The sequence below is a fragment of the Drosophila subobscura genome, chromosome dot (genome assembly GCF_008121235.1).
Source record: "Drosophila subobscura isolate 14011-0131.10 chromosome dot, UCBerk_Dsub_1.0, whole genome shotgun sequence".
Classification (NCBI taxonomy): domain Eukaryota; kingdom Metazoa; phylum Arthropoda; class Insecta; order Diptera; family Drosophilidae; genus Drosophila; species Drosophila subobscura.
Genome location: NC_048535.1, coordinates 609,860 through 626,697, shown reverse-complemented (window position 1 = coordinate 626,697; position 16,838 = coordinate 609,860). Strand labels below are relative to the sequence as shown.

The 16,838-nt window shown below is 46.1% G+C and overlaps 1 protein-coding gene across 7 annotated transcripts in view; it reads left to right on the top strand.

Annotated features, from left to right (window-relative positions):
- LOC117902976 (twitchin) overlaps positions 1-16,581 on the top strand; it is a 53,671-nt gene extending 37,090 nt beyond the window's left edge. For 5 of the 7 annotated variants that reach the window (XM_034814638.1, XM_034814637.1, XM_034814641.1 and 2 more), the window contains 9 exons: positions 37-9,510; positions 9,611-10,589; positions 10,653-10,994; positions 11,053-12,095; positions 13,628-13,684; positions 14,618-14,712; positions 14,796-14,937; positions 15,008-15,310; positions 15,374-16,581. In XM_034814638.1, coding sequence (XP_034670529.1) covers positions 37-9,510; positions 9,611-10,589; positions 10,653-10,994; positions 11,053-12,095; positions 13,628-13,684; positions 14,618-14,712; positions 14,796-14,937; positions 15,008-15,310; positions 15,374-16,005 — 13,067 coding nt within the window. In that variant the 3' untranslated portion in view covers positions 16,006-16,581. The remainder of the gene's footprint in view (positions 1-36; positions 9,511-9,610; positions 10,590-10,652; positions 10,995-11,052; positions 12,096-13,627; positions 13,685-14,617; positions 14,713-14,795; positions 14,938-15,007; positions 15,311-15,373) is intronic. The other 2 variants (XM_034814643.1, XM_034814640.1) reach the window with 1 other exon arrangement.
- Positions 16,582-16,838: the final 257 nt, after the last annotated feature.

Here is a 16,838-nt window from a genome sequence, read left to right as displayed (position 1 = left end):
TGAATTGAAAACAAAAAACAAACAATTGTCCCCCAGCTGCACCATCAAAGCCAGGAGCTCCAGAACCCACCGACTGGACTGCGAACAAAGTGGATCTTGCTTGGCCAGAGCCAGCCAGTGATGGAGGATCACCCATAACCGGGTACATAATCGAGGTGAAGGACAAGTACAGTCCGCTGTGGGAAAAGGCGCTGGAAACAGACTCCCCAGCCCCATTAGCTACTGTCAACGGACTCATCGAAGGAAACGAGTACCAGTTCCGAGTAATTGCTCTGAACAAAGGTGGTCAGTCGGAGCCGTCTGATGCTAGCAAAACATTCATTGCCAAGCCTCGCTATTTGGCTCCCAAGATAGATCGCAGAAATCTTCGCGATATAGTGATATCGGCTGGAACAGCTCTTAAATTAGATGCGAACATTATCGGCGAACCTGCTCCCAAGGTCGAGTGGAAGTTTTCCAACTATCCATTGCAGTCGGGAAAGAATGCCACAATCGAGACCCCCAACTACTACACCAAGCTCGTTATTCGACCAACTGAACGGGGTGATTCGGGAGAATACTTGGTCACTGCGACGAACAGCTCTGGCAAGGATAGTGTGCTCATAAATGTTGTAATCACTGACAAGCCCACACCGCCAAACGGGCCTCTGCAAATTTCCGATGTACACAAGGAGGGATGCCACCTCAAATGGAAGCGCCCAAGTGATGATGGCGGCACTCCAATAGAGTACTTCCAAATTGACAAGTTGGATCCCGAAACTGGCTGCTGGATTCCTTGCACTCGCTCAACTGAGCCACATGCGGATATCAATGGCCTCACCCCCGGCAATGAGTACAAGTTCCGAGTGTCTGCTGTGAACTCAGAGGGAGAGTCGCAGCCGCTGGTGGGTGAGGAATCGATTATTGCAAAGAATCCGTTCGACGAGCCGGGAAAGCCGGAGAACTTGAGAGCCACCGATTGGGACAAGGACCACATTGACTTGGCCTGGACTCCACCAATTTCTGATGGCGGATCACCTATCACCGGATACTTGATCGAAAAGAAAGATAAATACGGCCAATGGGAGAAAACGCTGGAAGTGCCAGCAGATCAGCCATGCCAAGCCACTGTTCCTGACCTCATCGAAGGTCAAGCCTACGAGTTCAGAGTAAGCGCTGTTAATGCTGCAGGCCCAGGAGACCCTTCGGACGCCACACCCCCAATTGTGGCAAGGTCACGGAACAAGCCACCCGTCATTGACCGATCGAACCTCATTGAAGTGCGTATTAAGGCTGGACAGGCATTTACATTTGACTGCAAGGTCTCTGGAGAGCCAGCACCCAAGACTAAATGGCTGCTCAAGAAAAAAGAAGTCTGCACAAAAGAAAACGTTAAGGTATCGCATGTGGACTACAGCACTAAGCTGAAAGTCACCAATGCCACACGTGCTGATTCGGGTCTGTATACCGTATATGCGGAGAATGTAAACGGAGAGGACAGTGCTGACGTTAAGGTTACTGTGATCGACAAGCCGTCGCCGCCCAACGGCCCCCTTAAAGTTGATGATATTCATGCGGAAGGATGTACACTGCATTGGAACCCGCCTGATGACGATGGTGGCCAGCCAATAGACAGCTACCAGGTGGAAAAACTCGATGAAGTTACTGGACGTTGGGTGCCAGCCGGAGAGACGGACGGGCCAAGTACCAGCTTCAAAGTCAAGGGCCTAACACCGGGACATAAGTATAAGTTCCGAGTAAGGGCCAAAAATCGTCAAGGAACCTCAGATCCCCTTACAACACCCCACGCAACTGAAGCGAAGAACCCCTACGATGAGCCGACAAAGCCTGGAACACCCACAATCAAAGACTTCGACAAGGACTTCGTTGATTTGGAATGGGCTAGACCAGAAAACGATGGCGGCTCCCCCATCAGTGGATACATCATCGAAAAGCGTGACAAGTACTCACCCGATTGGGAGAAGTGTGCGGAGGTCACCGGCGACGTGCCCAACGGCCACGTTTCCGACTTGATTGAGGGCGTTAAATACGAGTTCCGTGTTAGGGCTGTTAACCAAGCTGGCCCAGGCATTCCGAGCGATGCCACCGTGCCACATGTGGCGCGCCCCAAGAACCTGGCTCCGAAGATAGATCGCAACTTTATGTCGGATATCAAAATCAAGGCTGGAAATGTGTTCGAGTTCGATGTACCAGTCATTGGTGAGCCGATTCCCAGCAAAGAATGGACTCATGAGGACAGCATGGTCATAAACACAGACAGAGTAAAGATTTCGAATAATGACGAGCGCACAAAGTTGCGTATTCTGGATGCCAAGCGATCCGATTCCGGGGCCTACACATTGGTGGCTCGGAATGTCAATGGCGTTGATCGGCACACCGTGAAAGTCACCGTACTGGACGTGCCTGGTACGCCCGAAGGTCCATTGCGTCCTGATGAAGTCACTAAAAACTCAATGTGCTTGCGGTGGAGGCCCCCCAAGGACGACGGTGGCTCTGAGATAACGCACTATATTGTTGAGAAAATGGACAACGAGGCACTGCGATGGGTGCCAGTCGGAGAATGCGCAGGTACTGAAATCCGAGCCGATAACTTAATCGAAAACCATGACTACAGCTTCAGGGTACGAGCTGTTAATAAGCAAGGCCAATCGCAACCATTGGGCACCATTCAGCCGATAACAGCTAAGGATCCCTTCTCACATCCAGACAAGCCCGGACAGCCGCAGGCTGTGGATTGGGGCAAAGACTTTGTCGACCTGGAGTGGGCTGCACCAAAGCGGGATGGCGGATCTCCCATTATATCGTACAATGTGGAAAAAAGACCAAAGTTTGGCCAATGGGAACGTGCTGCAGTGGTGCCTGGCGATGAGCGAAAGGCCCATATACCCGACTTGACCGATGGCGGGGAATATGAGTTTCGCGTTATTGCAATTAACCGCGGTGGTCCGAGCGATCCATCCGATCCTTCCAGCACAGTGACTTGCAAGCCCCGCTTTTTGGCTCCACACTTCGACAAATCCCTTTTGAATGACATCACAGTCCATGCTGGCAAACGCTTGGGCTGGACTTTGCCCATAGAAGCCTCTCCAAAACCATCTATTCAATGGTTGTATAATGGCAAGGAAATCGGTCCGAAATCCCGAGGCGAGTCGCATCTTTTCCAAAACGAACTCACTTTTGAAATTCCTTCGGCACTGCGCAGTGACGAAGGTCGCTACACACTTATACTAAAAAATGAGCACGGCTCGTTTGATGCATCGGCGCATGCCACTGTTCTGAATAGACCGTCGCCCCCAAAGGGACCTTTGGATATTTCAAAGATAAGCAGAGATGGCTGCCATTTGGGCTGGCATGTGCCAGACGACGATGGCGGCTCGCCGATATTGCACTATATTATTGAGAAAATGGACCTGTCTCGAGGCACTTGGTCCGATGCGGGAATGAGCACGCACCCGGTCCATGACCTAACACGTCTTGTTCACCGTAAGGAGTATTTGTTCCGCGTGAAGGCAGTCAATGCGATCGGAGAGTCAGAGCCATTGGAGGCTGCAAAGAGCATTATTGCAAAGAACGAATTCGACGAGCCCGATGCACCTGGCAAGCCAAATATTACTGATTGGGATCGTGACCACGTTGACTTGCAATGGGCTGCGCCAAAGGCAGATGGCGGAGCGCCTCTAACGGAGTACATCATACAGAAGAAGGAAAAGGGCAGTCCCTACTGGACAAACGTTCTGCATGTCCCGCCTAACAACACTTCCGCCACTGTACCCGAGCTGACCGAGGGACAAGAGTATGAGTTCAGGGTGATTGCCGTTAATCAAGCCGGACAATCGGAGCCATCGGAGCCGTCCGACATGATTATGGCAAAGCCCAGGTATTTGCCGCCAAAAATAATAACACCACTCCACGAAGTGCGCATTAAAGCTGGGCTCATAGTTCATGTTGACATTGATTTCATTGGCGAACCGGCTCCAGAGGCAATTTGGACACTGAACAATAATCCACTAAAGTCGAATGACAGATCAACAATCACATCGATCGGTCACCACACTGTTGTTCATACCGTCAATTGCCAACGCTCTGACTCGGGAATCTATCATTTACTTCTGCGCAATGATTCCGGCATCGATGAAGGAAGCTTTGAACTGATTGTGCTGGACCGTCCCGGACCGCCGGATGGTCCAATGGAGTACGAGGAAATAACCTCGAATTCGGTGACCATATCGTGGAAACCGCCGAAAGACAACGGTGGCTCCGAGATATCGGCATATGTTATAGAAAAACGAGACCTAACACATGGTGGCGGATGGGTGCCAGCTGTTAATTATGTAAATGCAAAGTACAACCATGCAGTTGTGCCCAGATTATTGGAGGGTACCAAATACGAGTTCAGGGTGATGGCTGAGAACCTTCAAGGACGATCTGATCCATTAAACTGTGAGCAGCCCGTCGTGGCCAAGAATCAGTATACCGTGCCAGGCGCGCCTGGCAAGCCGGAGCTTGCCGACAGCGACAAAGACCACATTTCGATCAAATGGAAGCAGCCAATCAGCAATGGGGGCTCTCCCATTCTGGGCTACGACATTGAGCGTCGAGACGTTAATACGGGTCGGTGGATTAAAATAAATGGCGAACCAGTGCCGACTACCGAATATAATGACGATAGAGTCACGTCAAACCACCAATATCAATATAGAATATCGGCCGTCAATGCGGCTGGCAACAGCAAGCTCTCTGAGCCGTCAGCCACCTTCGATGCCCGCCCGATGCGAGAGAAGCCTAGATTACATCTGGATGGATTATTGGGCAGACGTGTTAAGGTGCGCGCTGGCGAGCCTGTTAATATAAATATACCAATATCCGGTGCTCCAACTCCGACCATTGAATGGAAGCGAAGTGACACCAAAGTACCCGATGGCAAACGAGTTTCCTACGAAACGAATTCGGAGCGCACCATATTTCGAATTGACGACTCAAACCGGCCAGATGCTGGCAAATATACAGTTACAGCGGCCAACGAATTCGGAAAGGATTCGGCGGACATTGAAATTATTGTCGTAGACAAGCCAGCACCCCCAGAGGGTCCGTTGAGCTACACAGAGATATCGCCAGACCACATCTGCCTGCAGTGGAATCCACCGAAAGACGACGGTGGCAGTGAAATAACTGGATACGTTCTCGAATTCACCGAGTTCGGTGTTGAAGACTGGAAGCCGGTGCCCGGCTATTGTCCAAAGCCGAGCTACACAGTGAAGGGACTTACCGAAGGGAAGAAATATGTGTTCCGTGTTAGGGCTGAGAATATTTATGGTGTATCCGAGGCCCTCGATGGAAAACCTGTTATAGCGAAGTCTCCCTTTGACCCACCAGGCGCACCATCGCAGCCAACCATTGCAGCCTATTCACCGAACTCGGCCAGCTTGGAATGGCATCCTCCAGAATACTGTGGCGGTAAGCCAGTAACAGGATATGTGGTCGAGCGCAGAGAGCGTGGTGGTGAATGGATTAAATGTAATAATTACCCAACGCCAAACACCAGCTACACAGTACCAGATCTGCGGGAAGGAGCTCGTTACGAGTTCCGGGTGACCGCTGTAAATGAGGCAGGTCCTGGTCAGCCATCTAAACCGTCGGATTCCATTACGGCCGAGCTTCAGCGCTACCGTCCAGATGCACCCGAGCCACCAAAGCCAGACCGCATTACCAGGGATAGTGTCACTTTGTCTTGGAGGGCACCGCGCAATGATGGAAAGTCAAGAATTAAGGGATATTACGTTGAAGTGCGTCCAAAGAATTCAAAGGACTGGGTTCCAGTCAACGAAACATCCATCAACTCCACCGTGTTCACAGTCCCAAATCTGAGGGAAGGGGAGGAATACTCGTTCCGTATTATTGCTGAAAACGATGTTGGTCGTTCAGATCCATCCAAGCCTTCCCAGCCAATTGCAATCGAAGAACAGCCGAACAAGCCATGCATGGACTTGGGAGGAGTGCGCGACATAGTTTGCAGAGCCGGAGATGATTTCAGCATTCATGTGCCTTATGTGGCTTTCCCCAAGCCCTCTGCCTTTTGGTATTCCAATGATAGCGTCGTGGATGACGACAATCGTGTGCACCAGCACTTGACTGACGATGCAGCGTCATTTGTCGTGAAAAACTCAAAGCGCTCTGACTCGGGCCAATACCGAATTCAATTAAAGAATCCTTCCGGCTTTGATACGGCTACCTGTAATGTAAGGGTTCTAGATAGGCCGAGTCCCCCAATCAACTTGCGCGCAGACGAGTTTGCCGGAGACGCACTGACGCTGTACTGGAATCCACCCAAGGACGATGGCGGCTCACCCGTGCAGAACTATATTATAGAAAAAAAAGAAGCTCGCTCCTCCACGTGGACCAAAGTTAGCAGCTTCTGCACAGTTCCCTTTGTTCGTGTGCGAAACCTAAGCATTAACAAGGAGTACGACTTCCGCGTAATAGCCGAGAATAAGTATGGACAGTCTGACCCAGTCAGTACCTCAGAGCCCATACGGGCCAGGCATCCATTTGATGTTCCCAACGCTCCTGGAATACCACGCGGCATCGATTCAACAGAGGATAGCATTACTATCGCTTGGGCGAAACCAAAACACGATGGAGGTTCCCCAATCACTGGCTACGTTATTGAGAAGCGTCTGCTGAGCGATGATAAGTGGACCAAGGCGGTTCACGCGCTGTGTCCAGATCTAACCTGCAAGATACCCAACTTGATTGAAAATGCGGAATATGAGTTTAGGGTGGCTGCTGTCAATTCAGCCGGGCAATCGGTCTTCAGTGCATCCAGCGACCTAATATACTGCCGCCGACCACCACACGCTCCCAAAATCACGTCTGACTTATCGATTCGCGATATGACAGTCATTGCAGGTGAAGAGTTCCACATTACTGTGCCGTATCATGCCAACCCCCGGCCAACACCAACGTGGAACGTAAATGGTGTCGAAGTAATTCCAGACGAACGAATTCGATTTGACACCGATGACTATGCCTCAGTGTACTTTAATAAATCGGCGAAGCGATCAGAGACCGGCTCGTATACAATTACTCTAAATAACACGAAAGGATCGGATACCGCCTCATGCCATGTGACAGTCGTAGATAGACCAGGCCCACCTCAAGGCCCATTGAATGCCTACGATATTACTCCGGACACATGTACACTGGCATGGAAAACACCACTTGACGATGGTGGCTCACCAATTACGAACTATGTGGTTGAGAAACTGGACGCCAGCGGTACATGGGTAAAGGTGAGCAGTTTTGTTCGCAATACGCACTACGATGTTATGGGTCTTGAGCCGCACCACAAGTACGACTTCCGTGTCAGAGCAGAGAACCAATATGGTTTGTCTGACCCACTCGACATGCCAAATTCCATTGTGGCCAAGCACCAATTTACAGTACCGGACGAGCCTGGCCAGCCGAAGGTGATCGACTGGGATTCTGGAAATGTCACACTGATCTGGACACGGCCAGCCAACGATGGTGGCTCCCGCATTCAGGGATACCAGATAGAGTACCGCGACATCCTCAACGATTCCTCTTGGAACACATACGAGTATCTGATTAAGGACTCCAAATATCAATTGTACAACCTCACCAATGGCAGCGAGTATGAGTTCCGCATCAAGGCCAAGAATGCTGCTGGACTGAGCAAGCCTTCCCCGCCGTCGCTGAGGTTTAAACTCAAGGGAAAATTCAATGTTCCAACACCCCCAGGAACCCCGCAAGTCACTAGAGTCGGTAAGAACTATGTCGACCTAAAGTGGGAGAAGCCCGCAAGTGACGGCGGCTCCCGAATTACCGGCTATATCATTGAACGAAGGGACATCGGGGGTGCAGTTTGGGTAAAGTGTAATGACTACAATGTCCTGGACACCGAGTACACTGTCATCAACTTAATGGAGATGGGCGACTATGAATTCCGCATCTTTGCTGTAAATGCAGCCGGTCGCTCGGAGTCCAGCTTATGCACAATGCCAATCAGAGTGTGTGAAGTCTTGGGTGGCGAAAAGCCGGAATGGGTCACACGATTACAGGACAGAAACGCTCCCTGTGGGAAGGACTATACACTGCAGTGTGCCGCTTCTGGCAAGCCCACTCCCGTGGCCAGATGGCTGCGCAATGGCAAAGAAGTTCAGATGGGCGGCGGCCGTATCACATGCGATAGCAAGGACGGAGTGTTCCGCCTGCATATATCCAATGTGCAGAGCGGAGACGATGGCGATTATACATGTGAGGCAATCAACTCACTGGGATTTGTTCACACATCAGGCTACCTGAAAATCGGATCTCCCCCGATCATTAACAGGTGTCCCAGCGAGCTGTACCTTCCAGAAGGTGACAATACGAAGATAAAGATTTACTATTCTGGAGATCAGCCGCTATCTGTAAGGATCACAAGGAATAACGAAGTTCTTTCAGATAACCCAGATGAATCACACTTTAAGTTTACCTTGTTTGACGATTATGTTGCGATCTTCATTCGAGACATTGTGAAGAGTGACGCAGGCCTATATCAAATAGAATTATCAAACGATTCCGGAAGTGCAATTGGACAGTTTGATGTACGTATCACTGGCCTACCGTCAGCCCCCACAGGTCCCATGGGGGTATCCCACATCAACAAGCACTCGTGCACTCTGGCCTGGCGTGCTCCCTCGTACGATGGTGGTCTCAGAGTGACACATTATGTGGTAGAGAGGAAGGATGTGGCCTCACCGCATTGGATAACAGTATCTAGCAGCTGCAAAGACACGTCCTTTAATGTGCAGGGTTTAATTGAAAATCAAGAGTACATATTCCGCGTGATGGCTGTAAACGAGAACGGCATGGGTCCACCACTGGAAGGACTTAATCCCATCCGCGCAAAGGCCCCAATTGATCCTCCCTCGCCGCCAGGCGTTCCTCAAATCTCTGAGATCGGAGGTGATTTTGTGCATTTGGAATGGAGCAAACCGGAGTCGGATGGCGGTGCTCACATTCAAGGCTACTTGGTCGATAAACGAGAAGTTGGCAGTGACGCATGGCAGCGTGTGAACGCAATCATCTGTGCCGCCAACCAAATAAACTGCCCCAATCTGATTGAAGGACGTCAGTACGAATTTCGAGTTTTCGCTCAGAATTTGGCAGGCCTATCGAAAGAATCGACCGCCTCTCAGGCAGTTAAAATCATTGATCCGAAGGCGGCTTCGCCTCCTTTGATTGTGAAACCGCTCCGCGATGCCAATTGCATTCAAAACCACAATGCCCAATTCACATGCACCATAAGTGGCGTACCAAGACCTACCATTACCTGGTACAAGGGGGCCCGCGAAATAACCAATGGGGCGCGCTATCACGTGTACTCAGAGGGTGAAGATCATTACCTTCATATTAACGACATATTCGGAGAAGACGCTGATGAGTACGTCTGTCGTGCCGTCAACAAGGCCGGAGCAAAGTCAACACGGGCCGCACTGGCAATTATGAGTAAGTATTAAAGTCAAGTCCAGTCAATTCCAACTCGAAGTCTGCTGTTTAATGTACATATACTCGAACATAATTTAAAACCATAATTATTAACTTGCAGCTGCTCCAAAATTGAACGTTCCACCACGATTCAGAGACACTGCCTACTTCGATAAGGGCGAGAATGTTGTAATTAAAATACCATTCACTGGCTTTCCGAAGCCTCGCATTCATTGGGTGAGGGAAGGAGAGAACATTGAGTCTGGTGGTCATTACCATGTCGAAGTCAAGGAGAGACACGCCGTTCTGACAATTCGGGACGGATCACGACTGGATTCGGGACCATATAGGATTGCGGCTGAAAATGAGCTCGGCTCAGATACTGCAATAATTCAAGTTCAAATAAGCGATCGTCCGGATCCTCCACGGTTCCCGCTAATCGAAAGCATTGGCACAGACTCCTTGTCTCTGAGCTGGAAGTCACCTGTCTGGGATGGAGGCAGTGACATAACAAACTATTTCGTTGAGCGCCGTGAGCATCCACTATCATCGTGGCTACGTGTAGGAAACACACGTTTCACTTCAATGGCAGTTACTGGACTAACGCCTGGAAAAGAATACGACTTCCGCGTCTTTGCAGATAACGTGTATGGACGCTCTGAGCCCTCAGACATTAGCACATTGATTAAGACAAAAGAATCTATCAAAAAGAAGACGACAGAGCGTAAATGGGAGCTCGACGATAACGGCAAGAAGATACGCGGAAAAGCTGATGGTCCGATCAAAGATTATGACTCTTACGTATTCGACATCTACTCGAAATTCGTTCCACAACCAGTAGAAATTTCTCAGCTAAGTGTATACGATAAGTATGATATTCTCGAAGAAATTGGTACTGGGGCTTTCGGTGTGGTGCATCGATGCCGGGAAAGAAGCACAGGAAACATTTTTGCCGCCAAATTTATTCCTGTCTCCCATGCTGTTGAGAAGGACCTCATTAGGCGGGAAATAGATATTATGAACCAGTTACACCATCAAAAACTCATCAACCTACACGATGCATTCGAAGATGACGATGAAATGGTTTTAATATTAGAGTTGTAAGCAAACTAGTGTTGATTTCCTTTTTACATACTCTAATTCTTATTATAATCTTTTACTAGTTTATCCGGGGGCGAGCTATTCGAGCGCATTACAGCTGAGGGCTATGTGATGACAGAAGCTGAGGTTATTAACTACATGAGACAAATTTGCGAAGGTATCAGGCACATGCACGAAAATAACATTATACACTTAGACATCAAGCCAGAGAATATTATGTGCCAGACCCGCTCTAGCACAAATGTCAAGCTAATTGACTTCGGCTTGGCCACGCGTTTGGACCCCAACGAGGTCGTTAAAATCACAACAGGAACCGCTGAGTTCGCCGCGCCGGAAATAGTAAACAGGGAACCTGTTGGCTTCTATACGGACATGTGGGCTACCGGAGTTTTAACCTATGTGCTGTAAGTATCATTAAACGAGTATAATATAAAATATAAAATAAATTAATATTCCATACAGATTGAGTGGACTTTCACCATTCGCTGGAGACAACGATGTTCAAACACTTAAGAACGTGAAGGCCTGTGACTGGGACTTTGATATTGAATCCTTCAGACACATATCTGAAGAAGGAAAAGACTTCATACGCAAGTTGCTTTTAGCTAACAAGGAAAAGCGAATGACGGCCCACGAATGTCTTTTGCATCCTTGGCTCACTGGAGATCACAGCGGGTTAACGCAAAAGATTGCCCGCGATCGTTACTTAGCCTACCGCGAAAAGTTGAGAAAACAGTACAAGGACTTTGAAAAATATCTGCTGCCCATGGGTCGTCTATCTGAATATTCCTCTCTGAGAAAATTGCTAATGGAGAAATATAAAATTCACGATGCCGTTTTCGATCGGCGTCAGGCAGCGCCGCGATTCGTCATTCGTCCATCTTCCCAGTTTTGCTATGAGGGCCAGAGTGTTAAGTTCTACTGCCGATGCATTGCAACTGCCACACCGACACTCACCTGGTCACACAACAATATCGAGCTGCGGCAGAGCGTGAAATTTATGAAACGCTACATTGGCGACGACTACTACTTCATTATCAACCGTGTGAAGTTAGATGATAGGGGAGAGTACATAGTACGTGCTGAGAACCACTATGGATCTAGAGAAGAGGTCGTTTTCCTGAATGTCCAACCACTGCCAAAAGAACAGCCCAAGTATCGATCGGAATCGACTCCGGTTCGCAGGCGTGAACCATTACCTTACACATTCTGGCAGGAGGAGTCCGAGTCGGCACCCAGTTTCACATTCCTTTTGCGGCCACGCGTCATGCAGGCCCGCGATACATGCAAGCTGCTTTGTTGTCTGAGTGGCAAGCCGGTACCAAGCGTCAAATGGTACAAGGACGGTCGCGAACTTAGCAAATACGAATACGCAATGACCCACTCTGATGGAGTTGTCACTATGGAAATAATTGACTGCAAACCCTCCGACTCTGGCAAATACACCTGCAAAGCATCAAATTGCCATGGAACAGATGAAACCGAGTGCGTCGTTATCGTTGAAGGTAAATTTGGTCTCTAAATCGAATCTAATCGGGCAGCAAGATGAGACTGATATCAGACTGATATAAAAGAAAATATTAGTTGATTATGTTAGAATATTAGCTTTAAGTAAAGACCAAACAAATTATCCATAACCATGCCGGAAGCTATTTATACCCTGTACTTCAAGAGTACTTCATGGTTAATTGTATTTGTGCTCGTAGTGGATGAATATAACGCACAGAAGGAACAGATTCCGACTCCATAAAGTATATATATGCATGATCAGTATCAATAGTCGAGTCTATGTCTGTCTCTCTGTTCGTCCGTCCTCCGTCTTGTTTGTCGGCTAGTACTCAGAGCTAGAGCCACCAAATTTTGCGTCCAGACGTAATGATTTCACACTGACACAAGTGTATTTCTAAATTTCGTCGCGCTCCCTTTCGCCCACAAAAAGGATAATAATTGGCAGTGGTCACACCCACTCCGTACAGCAGCTTTACTTATGCCTTACTCTGCCTCATGCAATGTGCGTCACGGATAGTAGATGCAGATGACAGATGTAACGAGTACGAACCTGTGAGACGCTTCTTACGCGTCACAACTTTTATATCCGGTACTCAGTCAGTATATCTGTACCTTATTTTTATACCCGGTACTCGAAGAGTAAATAGGGTATATTGTATTTCTGCACAAAAGTGAATGTATCTAGCGCACAGAAGGGAACGTTTCCGACCCCATAAAGGATATACATATATTCTTGATCAGCATCAATAACCGAGTCTATAGCCGTCCGTTCGTCTGTCCGTCAGTCCGTCCGACTTGTTTGTCGGCTTGTTCTCAGAGACTATAAGAGCTAGAGCCACCAAATTTTGCCTCCACAATGCTGTGATATCACACTGATATAAGAGTATATCGAAAATCTGCTGTATCAACAATTTTGAAGATAAGAGAAAACCAAGAAAGCCATTCGGTAGGGAATGACCATATCTATTAGATCGCGGTATTGAGATTAGATTGAATCATTATTATAGCCAGAATGAAGAAATTTTTTATTTTTGCACATTATCTCATTCCACACTCTGCTTCGTGCAGTGAGCGGCTTTAGGTGCGAGATAACAGAGCCAGTTGGCGTGAGAAGTGATGAAGATGTAGATTACATATGAAGAAAAAATTTAAAATGTGAAATGTAAAATTTTAAAAAACCTTAAAGGTTGTGATGCGTACGAAACGTCTCACACGTCCCTCTTCGTTTTAGTTGTGATGTAATAAGTCGTCTTTTATCTTTTTCGAAGTAACTACATTTGACCATACCAAACTATTCACAGTCTTTTTTACGACCATAATTTTTGGTTAGTTATTGTATACTAATTTCAATAATTATAATTAAGATGTTCAGATGCATACATTATGGAAGATCTGCTGTGAAGAGCCTACCTGCATGGGTGTACGCATTTAAAAATTATTTTTTTTATTGTTGGGAGATGCTGAATTGCCGAATATATTGTTACCGAAATTTGCCTTCCACTGTATTTTCTAATTTAAATCTTCTCAGGAGAATGGGTTACGCCTGAACAGGCAGAGCTTGCCCACAATTTCCTTTACTCAGGAGGTAATTTATAATCAACTGAACTGATATACGTTTTTTCCCTCAGCATGCATTTATTACTTATCTTAGATATACATAGAATCAATACACAATTAGTTTATTCCTTTATGTGGTTTAATTTTTATTGTATGATACTGTCTACTCTTATGTGCATAGAATTTACTCGAATTTATCTATGCTCCTTACCAAACTACTAGTTGGCTGAGTTAATAAATTGCCGTTCGTTGCTAGTAACTAGACTGTGGAAACAAATTGGCATTACATTATTATTGCAGGTGATGCTGGCCACGCTTGAAATGTTTCCCTTTCAAGTATTGGCATTGCCCGCAACGGGAATCCCACCCAACGAGAATTTGTTCGAATTTTCGATATACATTTAAGAGAATGATTGAAAACGGTCCCTAATTTATTTTGTAAATAATCTCGATTTTGAATCATAGCTGACTATGCTGGAACATTCGTTATAAAAATATTGCTTAACATAAAGCTGGCCATTTTTATTAAATACTCGTACGTCTCGTACTCGTATGTTCAAATTTAATAGCCACTGGAGTTTGAAAAAAGAAACAGCTCATTTTTATGAATCCCGACAAAATCGAATTGAATTATTTCAAAAATCATTATGTCAAATATCGAAAAAGTGAACTCAAATGTACGATATTTGTAAGACTTTACTCCTAATCCCTCTGTTACATTACAATACTGAACCTTGTCCAACATGTATTAACTCAAGCTCCTACGATAACTCCAAGTGTTCGTATTAAATTTAAGTGACACAAACTTAACTTAGCCGTAAAGTTTGTATGTAATAATGAGCGATCGATCTGATTTTATTCAAATGATCCGCTTCCTCGGAGTTAATAATATTACATGCAAACTTTTCGTTGATTAAGCTCAATATTTATTTAATTTTTTTCGCTCTAACGTTTCCAACAGATCGCAAGTATATAGAGCAGCCGATTAAGCCTGCTCCTCCCCCAATTATAACTTCCCGACAGTTTACTTCAACACATAGCAAGTCGGAAACTAAGGTAAGGAGTCCGATGGGCCACCAGCATCATAACTATATTTTAATAATAACATGAGGGTCTATGTTCAATTTCTTTAATTACAGGCTGACACAACAACCACATCAAGCTCAACTAGTTCCTCAACCACACAGAGTAGCATTTCAGGCAAAAAGAAATATGCGGCCAATAGCCTTCAGGCTCCCGGTAGCCCCTCAAGGTCACGTAGTGCTACCAAAGAGTTAATACGTACGTTTTAAAATACATATAAAATATTGTAAGCTTACTAATAGTACTTTCGATTTCAACTGCAACTTAGTTCCACCCGATGATTCCTTAATGTTCAAGCCCGAATTTACGAAGCCACTCTTCGACTTAACTATTCGTGACGGTGAGCAATTGGTGTTGACTTGCCACGTAAAAGGTGACCCAGAGCCCCAGATCACGTGGTCCAAAAATGGAAAGTCTATTTCCTCATCTGACATTATGGACTTGAAATACAAAAACGGCGTTGCAACTCTGACCATAAATGAAGTTTTTCCTGAAGACGAGGGACTTTTCATTTGCACGGCCACAAACTCGATTAGCGCAGTGGAAACAAAATGCAAGCTAACCGTTAAACGTCAGTAAATTCTCCAGCTCCGCAAAATGCCACAAAAATATTCTGATTTTCGTATATTTCCAGCGCTAGATAAGAACTCTAAACGTCATGTGGTTGGCAGTGACAAACCACCAAAAATAGTTAGTCACTTAGAATCGCGGTTTGTCAAGGATGGTGATGCAGTAACATTGGCCTGTCGTATTATTGGAGCCGAACATTTCGATGTGGTCTGGCTGCACAACAACAAGGAGATTAAGCCCAGCAAGGACTTCCAATACACAAATGAGGCAAACATATACAGACTGCAAATTGCTGAAATTTTCCCCGAAGACGGCGGAACGTACACTTGTGAGGCGTTTAATGATGCTGGCGAATCATTCAGCACCTGTACAATCAATGTCAACGTGCCTGGGGATGAAGCGAAGCAACCGTCCATTGTAAAGTTCCCCATTTCAGTTTCTGTGACTGAGGGCGAGAATGCCACCTTCGAATGTGAAGTGGACTCAACGCTTCTAAATCTGGTTTGGCTAAAGGATGGCAAACCCATTGACGAAACACGTACTCGATACTCATTTACGAAAGACGACAACCGATATGCTTTTACAGTAAGCGGATGTAACATGGACGATGTTGGCCAATACCAGGCCAAGGCTGTTGCCAAAAAGAGTGAAACCACATGTGCATTTTCGGTGAACGTTCACAGCACCGAAGGCTAATACAGAATAGATAAGATCCATTAAAATAACTGTATACTATTTACATGCACACATATTTATGGCCACGACTAGGTAGCAGTATATGTAATGAATGAGCGTTCACAGAAATTATTAGACTGCTCATATAAAGCCGCTTTCATTATTACATATACATATGTATATGAATAAATATGTTTATCTATGCATATGTAGTATGTTATGCACTTGCATTTCATTCATCTCAACATCTTATCCGTACTCCGGCAATATCACACTACTTGTGCTTGAATTGTGCTCTTATGTACAAACAAAAAAACCAAAACTACCAAATTAGATATTGATATATTGTAAATCGATATTGACTACGAATACGTTTAAGAAAAATTTAAAATAATTTCATTTGTTCACATATCTATGACTAACTATGACGTAATAATGACCATGAACTTATACAAGCTGAACGGAAAAATTGCAAACAAAAACCTCGCTAGTTGGCTGATTTTTGGGCATCCTCAATAAACATCTTAAACTCAAATAGTCACTGATATAGTTAAGGTTTCTTGTCTGCAGCCACAGCATAACTAACGACACACAAAAATGCGGACGGTTATTGACACAAAAATAAACATAACAATTGTGAAATGATAATAAAAGTAAAATATCTAAATATATGATTTTTTTACATGGTAGTAGTAGTTTTTATACCCGGTACTCGAATAGTAAATATTTGTGCACAAAGTGAATGTATGTAACGCACAGAAGGAAACGCTGCCGACCCCATAAAGTATATATATTCTGGATCATCATCAATAGCCGAGTCGATATAGCCATGTCTGTCTGTTCGTCCGTCCGTC